Source organism: Micromys minutus, assembly GCF_963924665.1.
Source record: "Micromys minutus genome assembly, chromosome: 3".
In the NCBI taxonomy this organism is placed as follows: domain Eukaryota; kingdom Metazoa; phylum Chordata; class Mammalia; order Rodentia; family Muridae; genus Micromys; species Micromys minutus.
The window spans coordinates 18,608,978-18,622,748 of NC_137972.1; the positions used below are offsets into that span (position 1 = coordinate 18,608,978).

The 13,771-nt window shown below is 45.5% G+C and overlaps 1 protein-coding gene across 2 annotated transcripts in view; it reads left to right on the plus strand.

The window, feature by feature from the left end:
* TULP3 (TUB like protein 3) overlaps window positions 1–13,564 on the plus strand; it is a 35,842-nt gene extending 22,278 nt beyond the window's left edge. Inside the window, exons 4-11 of one of the 2 annotated variants that reach the window (XM_080913653.1) lie at window positions 363–539; window positions 8,327–8,451; window positions 8,668–8,865; window positions 9,556–9,668; window positions 10,314–10,428; window positions 11,212–11,310; window positions 11,944–12,115; window positions 13,188–13,564. In XM_080913653.1, the coding sequence (XP_080769779.1) occupies window positions 363–539; window positions 8,327–8,451; window positions 8,668–8,865; window positions 9,556–9,668; window positions 10,314–10,428; window positions 11,212–11,310; window positions 11,944–12,115; window positions 13,188–13,321 (1,133 nt within the window). In that variant the 3' untranslated portion in view covers window positions 13,322–13,564. The remainder of the gene's footprint in view (window positions 1–362; window positions 540–8,326; window positions 8,452–8,667; window positions 8,866–9,555; window positions 9,669–10,313; window positions 10,429–11,211; window positions 11,311–11,943; window positions 12,116–13,187) is intronic. The other variant, XM_080913654.1, reaches the window with a different exon arrangement.
* The last annotated feature ends 207 nt before the right edge of the window (window positions 13,565–13,771 follow it).

Below are 13,771 nucleotides of genomic sequence, written 5' to 3' on the forward strand. Positions count from 1 at the left end.
TTTATCATCACATTCTGGGTCTTTGGAAGGAAATAAAAAAAAAATATATATATATATATGGAAGATGCCTTCGAGTTTAAGTCTACCCTAGAACTATTGATTTCGATGCAAAATCAGTATGTACTCTCTGAAATGAATGCATGAATTCTCAAAATTCTCCAGATGCATGGAAATTCTCTGGCACTGAGCCACTCCCCCAGCCTCTTGGTCTCAGTCCTCGTTTCTGAAGTACAGGTTGAGTAGCCAAGGCTGCTGATGGAATCGGTCCTCAGAAAACAGAGATGGCTCCGTAGCCACATTCCCCAAACCGCCCAGCTCCATGCTGGCTAACTTCCACCCTTTCTCTTCCTCTGGGCTCCTAGGCATCGATGGTCCAGCTGCTTTCCTTAAACCAGAGGCTCAGGATTTGGAAAGCAAGCCTCAAGTCCTCTCAGTGGGCTCCCCTACCCCAGAAGAAGGCACCGAAGGAAGTGCAGATGGGGAAAGCCCTGAGGAGACAGTCTCCAAGCCAGACCTTCAGGAGATTCTCCAAAAGCACGGTGAGGATGGGGCTGAGCTGAAGGATGGGTCTCCTCCTTTCTCCCACCGTCTTATATTCTAGGTGGCCCAGGCATGCTGTGTGTTTCAGCATCTTTGCCATGGAAGTGATGCTTAGCAACAGTAGTTGTTGATGACAGCACACAGCATATGCGATTTTTCCTTTTGACAGTTATTCACTGCCTGCCTGTTGCTCAGATGAACCCCCTGTAAGGTGCCAGGGACAAACTGAGGGCCAGCTCCACCAGAGCTCACTCTGTGGCACTACTGTTTATTTGCAGAGCATGGGGGGAGGGGTTTACTCTGGAATGGGAGCTCTTCCCCCAACAGACCTCAGCTGAAAAGCCTCACCCAGCAGGCGTGAGGTGTGGTGGCTCCTTCCCTCAGCACTCAAGAGGATTTCTGACTTCCAGGCCAGCTGAGTCTACAAAGTGAAGTCTGGGACAGCCAGGGCTCAGGTTACACAGAAAAAGAAATGGGTTGATTCTGACTGAGGCTTTGTGGCCTAGCGGGTGCACCTCGGTTGCTGGAGTGCTTGCCAACATGTAAGAAGCCCTGGGTTTGATCCCTGGCACTGACAAAACTGTGTGTAGAAACATGCTTGTAATCGCACCACTCAGAAGGCAGAGGCAGGAGAATCCAAAGTGTATGGTTCTCCTTGCTTAGAAAGTGGGTTTAAGGCTCTTCTGGACTACATGAGTCCCTGGATCAAAAAAAAAAAAAAAAAAAAAAAAAAAGTAATTGCTGCTTTGTGCTAGAAGTGAGAAGGTGCCAGAGAGTCCCTGGATGCTCCTAACCCAGACTGGTGGTATAGCAGCTCCCAGAGGAAGTACCAGCCTGACAGGAGCTGGCCCACCAACAGCATCAGCAGGGCAGAATGGGATCGGGTGGGAGGGGGAGGGGGCCAGGTGGGCCTGGGGTGGGGTGGGGGACTTAGCAGGGCTAGTTCTGGGCTTAGAGACATGGGGCGGAGTGGCACACACCTTTATTCCTACTGCTCAGGAGACAGAGGCAGGCAGATCTCCGTGTGTTCAAGGCCAGCCTGGCCTACAGACTGAGTTCAGGACAGCCAGAGCTACATGGTGAGACTGTCTCAAACATACAAGTAGAAAAAGAAGGCACAGGTTCCACAGAGTATGGGAGGCCCTAGCAGGACTTCAGAGTTCGCCTAAAGCATTATAGGGGGTAGTGGTGAGACAGGTCTCATGTAGCCTCGAGCTTATTTAGTAGCCAAGAACTTCACAGCCCTCTGCCTCTGCCTCCTGAGTACTGGGACTACAGGCGTGCGCTGCCAGACCTGTTCCAGTTAGTGACTTATTAATGCTACTACTACTATCACTGTGTGTGTGTGTGTGTGTGTGTGTGTGTGTGTGTGTGTGTGTGTATGCCTTAGCACACCTGTGAAGGTCAGAGAGCAACTTCAGGGAGTCAGTTCTTTCTTTTCACCATGTGGGTTCTAGGAATTGATCTCAGGTTGTTAACCTTGGCAGTAGGCACGTTTACCCACCAGGCCATCTTGCTGACCCCACTTGGGAATCTGTTAAGCAAGAAAATATTTTCAATTTCCCCCTCCTTTTTTTTTTTTAAGAGGTGGGTTAATACAGGTCTTCTTTGTGTAGTCTTGGCTGTTCTGAAACTCACTCTGTAGACCAGACTGGTCAAACTCGCAGTGATCCACCTGCCTCCACCTCCCAAGTGCTGGGATTAAAGGTGTGTGCCATTGCCCTATAAAGCCCTCTCTTTAATTCTTTTCTTTAATCTACTTTACATCCCTACCACAGTTCCCCTCCTTCCTCTCCTCCCAGCCCTGACCTCTCATATCCCCCCTCCCTTTCTCCTCCTCCTCCCTTTTGCTTCAGAAAATGGGGAACTATCCATGGCTGTCACACAGCCTTGTCATACAGTAAGACTAGGCCTGTCTTCTCCCGCTGGGGTAGCCCGGCAGGGGGAGAGGTCCCACAGGCAGGCAACAGAGTCAGACAGCCTCTGCTCCGTTAGGAGTCCCACAGGAGGACTGTGCTTGATGTGCAAAGAGCCCAGGTCAGGCCCACGCATGCTCTTTGGCTGTCCAGTCTCTGTGAGAACCTCTGGGCCCAGGTAAGTCAATTCTGGGGGTTTTCTGGTCATACCTTGATCCCTCTGGCTCCTTCAATTCTTCCTCCTTGTTCTTACTCAGGATTTCACAAGCTCCGCTTAATGTTTAGCTGTGGGTCTCTGCATCTGTTTCCATCGGTTGCTAGGTGAAGCCTCTCTGATAATGATCATGCTAGGCTCCTGTCTGCAAGCGTAGCAGAGCATCATTAACAATGAATGTCAAGGGCAGCCTTCCTCTCATGGCATGGGTCTCATGCTGGACCAGACATTGTCCATTCCTTCAATTTCTGCCCCATCTTCACCTCTATGCATATTATACACAGGGCAAATTATAGGTTGAAGGATTTATGGTTGGCTTGGTGTCCCCGTCACTCCACTGGAAGTCTTGCCTGGTTACTAGAGATGGCCTCTCCAGGCAGCGTATCCCCCATTGGTAGTCTTAGCTAGGATCACCCTCATAGATTCCGTTGTGCTAGGTTTCTAGCTCATCCTGGAGATGCTCCTCCCTCTCCCCTCCCCCATTCCAGTTGTTTCTCCCCAAACCCTCTCCTATCCTCTCTCCACCTGATCCCTCCTGTTCCATCCCCACTCCCACCCCCGTCAGACCATCCCCCAGAAATGTCTACTCTATGTCCCCTTCTCAGTGAGTCCTCTTTGCTACTTAGCTTCTTTGAGTGTGTGGATTGTACCATAGTTATTCTTCACTATGGCTAATGTCCACTTATAAGTGATTACATGCCATGTCTGTCTTTCAGGGTCTAGATTACCTCACTCGGGTTGCTTTTCTTTCTTGTTCCATCCATTTGCCTGCAAATTTCATGAAGTCCTTGTTTTTAGTAGCTGAGTTGTATTCCACTGTGTAGATGTACCACATTTTCTTTATCGATTCTTCAGTTGAGGGACATCTAGGTTGTTTCCAGTTTCTGTTCATTACAGGTAAAGGCTGCTATGAACACAGTGGAGCACGTGTCTGTGGGATGGTGGAACAGCTTGAGCAGCTTTTGGGTATATGCTCAGGAGTGGTATAGCTGGGTCTTGAGGTAAAACTTAGTTTCCTGAGAAACTGCCAAATCGATTTCCAAAGTGACTGTACAAGTTTGTACTCCCACCAGCAATGGAGGGGTGTTCCCCACAGCCTCACCAGCATGAGCTGCCATGTAAGATCTTAACCATTCTGACAGTGTTAAGATGGAATATCAGAGTCGTTTTGATTTGCGTTTCCCCGATGGCTAAGGATGCTGAACATTGCTTTAAGTGCTTCTCAACCATTAGACATTCCTCTGTTGAGAGTTCTGTACATGCCACACACCCCTTTTTTCGAGACAGGGTTACTCCTGACAGGTACCAAAGCCTTGGCTGTCCTGTCTCTGCGTAGGCCAGCCTGACCTCAAACTCACAGAGATCCGCCTGCTTCTGCCTTGTGAGTGCTGGGATTAAAAGTGTGCACCACCACACCCAGCTCTGTACCCCATTTTAAAATTGGATTATTTGGTCTCTTGACATCGTACGGTCTTTATATATCTTTGATATTAACCTTCTGTCAGACATGGAGTGGGTGAAGATCTTTTCCCATTCTCTAGGTTGCCATTTTGTTCTTTTGACAGTGTCCTTTGCCTTGCAGAGGCTTTTCAGTTTCATGAGGTCCAGTGTATTAATTTTGGTCTTAGTGCCTGAGTTCTTGGTGTTCTGTTCAGGAACTTGTCTCCTGGGCCAATGCATTCATGGTTATTCCTCACTTTCTCTTCTATCAGGTTTAGTATATGTGGTTTTATTTTGAGGTCTTTGATCCACTTAGACTTGAGTTTTGTGCAGGTTGATAGATTTGGCTCATATATGAGTTATTCTACATACAAACATCCAGTTAGCCCAGCACCATTTGTTGAAGGTGCTTTCATTTTTTTCACTGTATAGTTTTGGCTTCTTTGTCAAGAATCAAGTGTCCATAGGTATGTGGATTTACTTCTGTGTCTTTGATTCCATTCCATTGATCAACCTGTCTGTTTTTATGCAAATATCATCTGGGTTCCATTACTATGGCTTGGAGGTACAGCTTGAAATCAAAATGGAGACACCTTCATAAGTTCTTTTATTGTTCAGGATTGTTTTAGATAGCCTGAGGTTTTTTTGTTTGTTTGTTTTTGTTTTGTTTTATTTTTCCACATGAAGTTGAGAATTGTTAAAGATTGAGTTGGAATTTTGGTGGGGATTGCATTGAATCTGTAGATTGCTTTTGGTAAGATGGTCATTTTTACTATGTTAATCCTACCAATTCACAAGCATGGGAGATCTTTCCATCTTCTGAGATCTGCAGTTTCTTTGTTCTTGAAGTTCTTGCCATACAGGTCTTTCGGTTGGTTGGTTAGAGTTACACTAAGATATTTTTCTGTTATTTGTGGCTATTGTGAAGGGTGTTGTTTCCCTAATTTCTTTCTCAGCCCACTTATCGTTTCTGTATAGGAGGGCTACTGGTTTATTTATTTATTTGTTAATTTTGTATCCAGCCAGTTTGCTGAAGGTGTTTTCTTAGCTGTAGGAGTTCTCTTGTAGAATTTTTGGGGTCACTTACATATGCTGTCATATCATCTGCAAGTGGCAGTACTTGAACTTTTTCCTTTCCAATCTGTATCCCCTTGATCTCCTTTAGTTGTCTTATTACTTTAGGTAAAACTTCAAGTATTATATTGAATAGATAAGGAGAGAGTGGACAGCCTTGCCTTGTTCCTGATTTTAATGGAATTGCTTTGAGTTTCTTTCCATTTAACTTGATGTTGGCTATTGGATTGCTGTATATTGCTTTAATTATGTTTGGGAATGTACTTTGTATCCCTGAACTCTTTTATCATGAAGTTGCATCTATCCCTGCATCTCTGGGTGGATGATGTTGATCATGGTGGGTGATGTTGTTGATGTGCTCTTGGATTCAGTTTGAGAGAATTTTATTAAGTATTTTTGCATCGGTGCTCCTAAGGGAAATTGGTCTGAAACTTTCTTTCTTTTTGAGTCTTTGTATGGTTTAGGTATCAGGGTGACTATTTGGGTGACTCTAACCTCATAAATGAATTTAACAATATTCCTCTGTTTCTATTTTAAGGAGTATTAGTATTAGCACTTCTTTGAAAGTCTAGTAGAGTTTCTGCTAAAACCATTTGGCCTTGTGCTTTTTTTTTTTTTTTTTTTTTTTTTTTGGTTGAAAAAATGTTAATGATTACTTCTATTTTCTTAGGAGTTGTAGGTTTATGTGGATTATTTATCTGGTCTCGACTTAACTTTGGTAAGTGGTATCTTTCATGAAAGTTGTCTATTTCTTTTAGATTTGTCTAATTTTGTGGAGTTTGGGTTTGTAAAGTAAGACCTAATGATTTTTTTTTTTTTAATTTTCAGGGTCTCTGTTGTTTTGTTCCCTTTTTCGTTTCTGATCTTGTTAATTTGGATCTTCTCTCTCTGCCTCTTAGTTAGTTTGGCTAAGGGTTTGTCTCTTATTGATTTTTTGCAAAGAACCAAGTCTCTGTTTTTATTGATTATTTGTTCTTTGTCTCTGTTTCACTGATTTCAGCCCCGACTTTGGTTATTCCTCCTCTTGGTGTCTTTGATTCTTGTTCTGGAGCTGAGCTCTCGGTGTGCTGTCGGGTCACTAGTGTGTGATCTCACTAGTTTCTTCACGAAGGCACTTAGTGCTAGGAACTTTCCTCTTTAGCACTGCTTCCATTGTGTCCTGTGAGTTTGGGTATGTTGTGCCTTCATTTTTATTGAATTCTAGAAGGTCTTTAATTTCTTTCTTTCTTCCCTCACCCAGTGATCACTGAGTATAGAATTGTTCAGTTTCCAAGCTTCTGTTGTTTCTGAAGTCTAGCTTTGCTCCATGGTGGTCTGATAAGATACAGGAGGTTCTTTTGTTTTCCTGTATCTGTTGGGGCTTGATTTGTGACTGAGTATATGGTCAGTTTTTGAGACAGTCCCATGAGGTGCTGAGAAGAAGGTATATTCTTTTGTGTTTGGGTGAAATGTTCTGTAGATATCTATTAGGCCTGTTTGATTCATAATGTCTGTTGGTTTTGTTCTTTCTCTGTTTAGTTTCTGTCTGGATGGCCTGTCCATTGGTGAGAGTGAGATGTTGATGTCTCCCACTATTAATGTGTAGGGTTCCCTGTATAACTGAAACCTTAATACTGTTTTTACCAAGGTGGGTACCCTTATATTTGGGGCATAGTTATTCAAAATTGAGATGTCATCTTGGTGGATTTTTTTCTTTGAATATGAAATTTCCCATCTCTTTTGATTAATTAATTAAGGTCTGTTTTGCTAATTATTACAATGACTATACCAGCTTGCTTCTTAAGTCCTTTTGCTTTGAAAAAAAAAAAATCTTTTCTAGTTCTTTACTCTGAGTTAGTGTCTATCTTTGATGTTGAGTCATGTTTCTTGTATGCAACAGAATGGTGGATCCTGTTTAAGTATCCAATCTGTTAGCTTCTGTCTTTTTATTGGGGAATTGAGTCCATTGATATTGAGAGATACTAATAACCAGTGATTATTAATTCCTGTTATTTTAATGGTGGTGATGGTAGTGTGTGTGTGTGTGTGTGTGTGTGTAGGGTGGTGCATGTATGTTGCATGCTTTCCTTGAAGCTTTTAATATTATTTGTTCTGTACAGTTAGTTTTTTGATTATTATGTAGCTTGGGATTTTTTTTTCTTGTCCAGTTTGGTGTCCCATTAGCTTCTTGTATGTTTATAGGCACCTCTTTCTTTAGGTTAGGACATTTTTATTCTATGATATTATTGAGAATATTTTCTGGGCCTTGGAGCTGGGACTCTTATCCTTCTTCTCTTCCTGCTATTCTTAGGTTTCGCCCTTTCATGGTACCCCAGGTTTCCTGGATGTTTTGTGTTAGGGACTTTTTAGATTTAACATTTTCTTTGACTGACGTACTGATTTCTTTTATCATGTATCTTCTACACCTGAGATTCTCTTTCCCATCTCTTGTATTCCACTGGTGATGCTTGTATCTGTAGTTTCTGTCTGCTTACCTAGGTTTTCTATCTCAGGGTTGCCTCAGAGAGGGGTGGGGAGTGTGTGTGTTTCAGGTCATGGACCGTTTTATTCATTTTTCTTACCTGTTTGATTGTATTTTCCTATATTTTTAAAGGGATTTAGTTACTTCCTAGTTAACGGCCTGTATCATCTTTGTAAGATTGGAATTCAGGTCATTTTCTTGTATTTCAGCTGTGTTGGGATACCCAGGACTTGCTATAATAGGATGGCTGTAATGAGTGGTACCCTGGCTGGTTTTGGTGGTGTTCTAACACTCACCTCTAGTTATCAGGGTTGTAGATTTAGGTGCTAATTTATAAGTTTATCTTTGTTACATTTCTTGATTGGTCATCAAAAGCCCAGGCCATTCAGGCCAGAAGACCGAAGAAGAAACAGAAACCAATGGGAAAAACATCTAATATATATTTTTTGGGTGTCAAAGTTGTCTCTGTTGTCCTTAGAACCTGTGTGGACTCTGGGAAAGCAGGGGTCTTCTGCCGAAGTCATGGGCTAGAATGTGGAGCCCAGGTGGTAGGGTGCAGTTTACAGCTGTCTAGTGTGCTTTAAGGGGAGTTGACTGGCATTGTGTGGTGACTAACCTGGGGTCCTCCATACTCCTTATTTATAATAAGGACCGCTGTGACAGTGTTTCCTTTTTTGCCAGGCATCTTGAGTAGTGTGAATTATGACGAGGAACCTGACAAGGAGGAAGAGGAAGGGGAAAACCTCAGCTCCCCGTCGGCTCATTCAGAGAAGGAAAGTTCTGGAACCGGCCAAAAAGCAGCCTCGGTATGCTGTACCAAAGCAGCCAGTGGGACTGTCCCCAAACACTGGAAGTGGTTACCCCGGGGCTCCTGATTCCCTGTTTGACCCATCGGCCGGCCCTTTGCCAGAGGACTGAAGACAGGGTTGGGGAGAGCCAGAAGGTTTTATCCACCAAGTGTCTGTCGCAAGGGTTGACATTTGTGCCCAATTTTGGTTGCTCACATCAAACTCCATTTTCAGGAGACAGGAGCGTCTGGTGTGACAGCCCAGCAGGGTGATGCCCAGCTCGGAGAAGTGGAGAATTTAGAGGACTTTGCGTATAGTCCGGCCCCTCGGGGTGTCACAGTGAAATGTAGAGTCACCAGGGATAAGAAAGGCATGGACCGTGGCCTCTTCCCCACCTACTACATGCACCTGGAGAAGGAGGAGAACCGCAAGGTACAGGGTCCGTCCTAGGCGGCTTTCTTCTAGTGCTAGGGAAAAACGGCCTGCTGCAGACACTGCTCCATCTAGTCACATCCTGAGTCTGAGCTGCTCCCAAGAGGATAAGGCTGTTGTAGGAATTGTGTCCAGGAAGTCCCTCTAGTTAGACCACACAGCACCTGAAAATCGGTTGTGTGCCCAGAAGTCCTGTTCTTAGTGTTGTCCTAGTCATGGGCAGGCTCTCTTACCCCTGCCCACCACTGAACTGACCCACTGAGCTGTCCCACCACTGAGCTGTCTCTCACCACTGAGCTGTCCCACCACTGAGCTGTTTCTCACCACTGAGCTGCCCCAAGTGCTGGCTCTCACTTGTATATTTACTTATTTTTATGGGTTTTTTTGGTTTTGTTGGTTGATTGGTTGGTTTTTTGTTTGGTTGGGGTTTTTGTTTTGTTTTGTTTTGTGTTTTTGTTTTTGATTTTGGTCTTTTTGACACAGGGTCTCTTTATGTAGTCCTGGCTATCCTGGAACTCACTCTGTAGAATCTCAAGTTCACAGAGATCCTCCTGCCTCTGTCTTCTGAGCAGTGTGATTACAGGCCCACCATACCGGGCCCTAAGATGGATTCCTTTGCATGTGATATTGTATTTATAAAGATAGTGGAGTCACCGGACTGGTGTTTGACTGACATCTTTCTTTTCTCAGATATTTCTTCTAGCTGGCAGGAAGCGAAAAAAGAGCAAAACGTCCAACTACCTGGTCTCCACAGACCCCACAGATTTGTCTCGTGAAGGGGAAAGTTACATCGGCAAGCTCAGGTGACGGACCCTCCGATCATTGGCCTATTTCTTCTGTAGTTCCATGATTGCAGATTAATGGCTGTTGTATTCTCTGCCCTCCATCCCTCCTGCCAACCCCTCACCCCCATTCTGGTCAGCTTCTATCCTTCTCTGTTACTAGGGATTAGACCTGAGGCCTTTCACAGAACTACATCTAGCTCTTGCTAATTTTTTTTCTTTTTCTTTTTCTTTTTTTTTTTTTTTAATGATTCAAAGACATAGCTGTGTTAGTCTCAAAAAGAAAAAAGTTAGCAGGGTGACAGTGGTACATGCCTTTAATCCCAGCCCTTGGGAGGCAGAGGCTGGTGAACCTCGGTTCAAGGCCAACCTGGTCTACAGACTGAGTTCCAGGACAGCCAGGGTTACACAAAGAAACCCTGTCTGGAAATACCAAACAGGCAAAAAGTTAAAAGAAAATCTTAAGGCATAATGGTGCATACCTTTGACCCCAGAGCTTAGAACATAGAAGCAAGTGGGTCACGAGCTCCAGGCCTGCCAGGGGTACATGTACCCCGGTGTCCTTGCCGACATCCGGGGAGGCGGCAGGCAGACAGGTCTCCCTCTGCTGCTGTCCTCGGGAGGAAGGCTGCAGATCACCATGATAGCTTTCTCTCCCGCCACTAGATCCAATCTCATGGGAACCAAGTTCACAGTGTATGACCATGGCGTCAACCCAGTGAAGGCCCAGGGTCTGGTGGAAAAGGCCCACACCCGACAGGAGCTGGCTGCCATCTGCTACGTAAGTGCCGCCCATTCCTGCCCTGGTGCTTCCCGCCGTGCCCTCCTGCATGCCAGGCAGGCCCCAAGCCTCCTCTCCCTCCCCCTCCCCCCCTTCCTTGACCCCCTGTGAGGGGCTGACAGATCGCCAGGTTCAGTTCAACTCAGCATCAGCCTCCCTTTCCTCATGCTTACGCTTTGGTCCGAGGCTATAATAAAAATAAATTTAAATTAAAGCCATCTCTTTGCATTTAATCTTTCCCTTCCCTCTGCTCCTTCCTCTTCCTTCCTTCCTCTTTTTTTTTTTTTTTTTTTTTTTTTTTTTGTGTTGTTTTTGTTTTTGTTTTCTTTTTTCTTTCTAGACAGGGTCTCCTTGTCTGCCCTAGCCTTCCTGAATATTTCCAGGCTGGCCTCAAACTCTCCACCTTCCTGCTTCATCCTGCTGAATTCTGGGATTAAAGGTGTGTACCACCACAGCTGGCTTTCTTGTCTTGTCTTTTCTCCTTTCTACTTCCTACAAGGGCTCACTACTTTGCTCAGGCTAGCCCCAAACTCCTGACCTTAATCAGTCTTCTCACTTCAACCTCCCAAGTGCTAAGACGTGTGCGCCGGCGTGTGCTGCCACGCCTGACTTCCTGTGTCCCCTTCTCAGTCTGTGTTTGGCTCCGGCGAGGAAACGGAACTGGTTTTGGTGCTCTCGGTGAAGGCAGAGTTTACTGTACCAGAGGAAATCGCCTGTAAAAGTAGAACACAGTTTCTTTTTCCCTTCCGTTTCCAAATTCTGCCTTACTTTACTGTCTTTCAGGAAACAAATGTACTCGGTTTCAAAGGTCCTAGGAAAATGTCTGTGATCATCCCAGGGATGAATATGAATCACGAACGCATCCCATTTCGACCACGAAATGTAAGTAAAAACATATTACCAATGAAACCAAGTGTCAAAGACAGAAGAGAAATTATATTCCACCAGCAAAGGTCTCTAAAACACAGGAATACACCTTTAATGCAATAATACAGTACAGCAGAGACCAATTTTTTAAAAAATTGCTTTTTCTGGAAGCCCAGGCTAGACCACTTCTCTTACCGTTCATCGGGAAAGCCGCTGCTTCCGATCCCCAGGGTAGGATGTTCCAGAGATGTTGATTTAAGGAATGCTAGAGTCTGGTGAGATGGCTCAGTGGTTAAGAGCACTGGTTCCTGTCCCAGAAGACCCAGGTTCAGTACCAAGGACACTCGTGTTAGCTCACAGTTACCTGTAACGTCAAATTAGAGCAAAAATCATTTAAAAAAAAATTGTTAAAAAGGAATTCCATGGGTGACCAGGAGGGGCAGTGAGTAGGGTGTAAAGTGAATAGGTAAAAATTAAATTAAATTAAATTAAAATATAAAAAAGACTCCCAAAACTTGTGCAGATGTTTGCCTTTGGGCCTGTGATGCCGTCTCAACCTTTCTGAAGTGGATGGGTAGGCCTTTTCCCTGACTCTCAGCATCGTCCTGAGTACATGACACAGTAGCCATTCATTTTCCCTCCACTCAGGAACACGAGAGCTTGCTTTCAAAATGGCAAAACAAATCCATGGAGAACCTGATCGAACTGCACAACAAGGCCCCGGTGTGGAATGACGATACCCAGTCCTACGTCCTGAACTTCCACGGCAGAGTCACGCAGGCATCGGTGAAGAATTTCCAGATCGTCCACGGGAACGACCGTAAGTGCGTAGGAAGGGCCACGCCCTGTGCAGGCTCAGAAATGACCGTCCACGGCGTCCTGGATGCCGTCCTGGAGGGAGAGACTGAAATGTGACCTCTCGGAAAGATAACACCTCAGGGTGAGAAGAGTGTGAGGTGTCTTCCTGAGGGTGTCAAAGGACTGTTTGTTGGGTGAGGCCATTTCAACCTAGGTGCCAGTGACCTCCTGAAAGGCAGCGGGTGACTGCACTCGGTGACGGCAGCCCATCCTCTGGTCCCACCAGCTTCCTTAGGCTTTCTTCCCGCCCTCCATGCTAGTCAGGAGTAATGTCCCAGTCGGTAGGGAGAAGAACGGACATAGAAAAATTCAGTGGGTTCACCTTTTTGAGACAGGGTCTTGCTTTGTAGGCCCAGCCAGTTTAGTTGTGATCCTCCTGCCTCAGCCTCCTGATGCTAAGATGACGAGTATGCACCACCACACCCACATGCAAGCTTTTTACTTTATTTATTTTTAATGTTTCCTTAAGATTTATTCATGTATATGAGCACACCGTAACTGTCTTCAGACACACCAGAAGAGGGCATCAGATCCCATCACAGATGGTTGTGAGCTGTTACATGCAGTTGCTGGAATTTGAACTCAGGACCTCTGGAAGAGCAGTCAGTGCTCTTAACCACTGAGCCATCTCTCCAGCCCCTTATTTATTTATTTATTATTTTGTGTGTGAGGCTAGGGCTAGAACTTAGTACCTCCCACATCCCAGGCAGCTGAGCCGTTCTCCCCACCCCTCCATTGCCTGTTTGAAAGAGAACTTGCAGTTAACCACCCCCATCTCCCATTACAACCACCTTAACCTCCAACACTGTGGTCCCCAACATCCCTAACGCTGACGCCCTTTCATTAGCTCCTCACGTTGTGTTGACACCCCCACCCCCCCCCCCACACACACACATACACACAACCATCAGGTTATTTTCATTGCTGCTTCACTGTTTTTTGATTTGTCTGATATGTGACCCCTGTGAAAGGGTTGTTCGACCCACAGGTTGAGAACTGCGTCTCCAACGAGCTCGTCTCTTTTGTGTTTCCAGCTGACTACATAGTCATGCAGTTCGGACGCGTGGCTGATGACGTGTTCACACTGGACTATAACTACCCACTGTGCGCACTTCAAGCCTTCGCCATCGGCCTGTCCAGCTTTGACAGCAAGCTGGCCTGTGAATGAGAAGCAGCGGCAGGGGACCTCACCACAGAGCCTTCAGGAGCAGAAAGCTGCTGCCCTGACCCTGACCCAGCACAAGGAAAGCAGCCTTCTGCCCCGTCTAGGGAATGATCGTGTGTGTGTGTGTGTGTGTGTGTGTGTGTGTGTGTGTGTGTGTGTGTGTGTGTGTGAGAGTGTGTGTGTGTGTGAGTGTGTGTGTGTGTGAGTGTGTGTGTGTGTGTGTGTGAGAGTGTGCACGTGTGTGTTCATACATGCATACACCTACACACACTCTCTCATGCCTTCTCTGAACTCCAGAGACCTGGTTGTAGGTGATAGCCTCTCATGGGTAGGAGATGGGTAAAAGCTCACGGAACGTCGTACAAGAGATTCCGTGTGTCGAGCTTCCATGTGCTCACACACTTGCAACGGAATCAGGTTCTAACGACTAAATACTTGGGCCTCCTTTTTTGA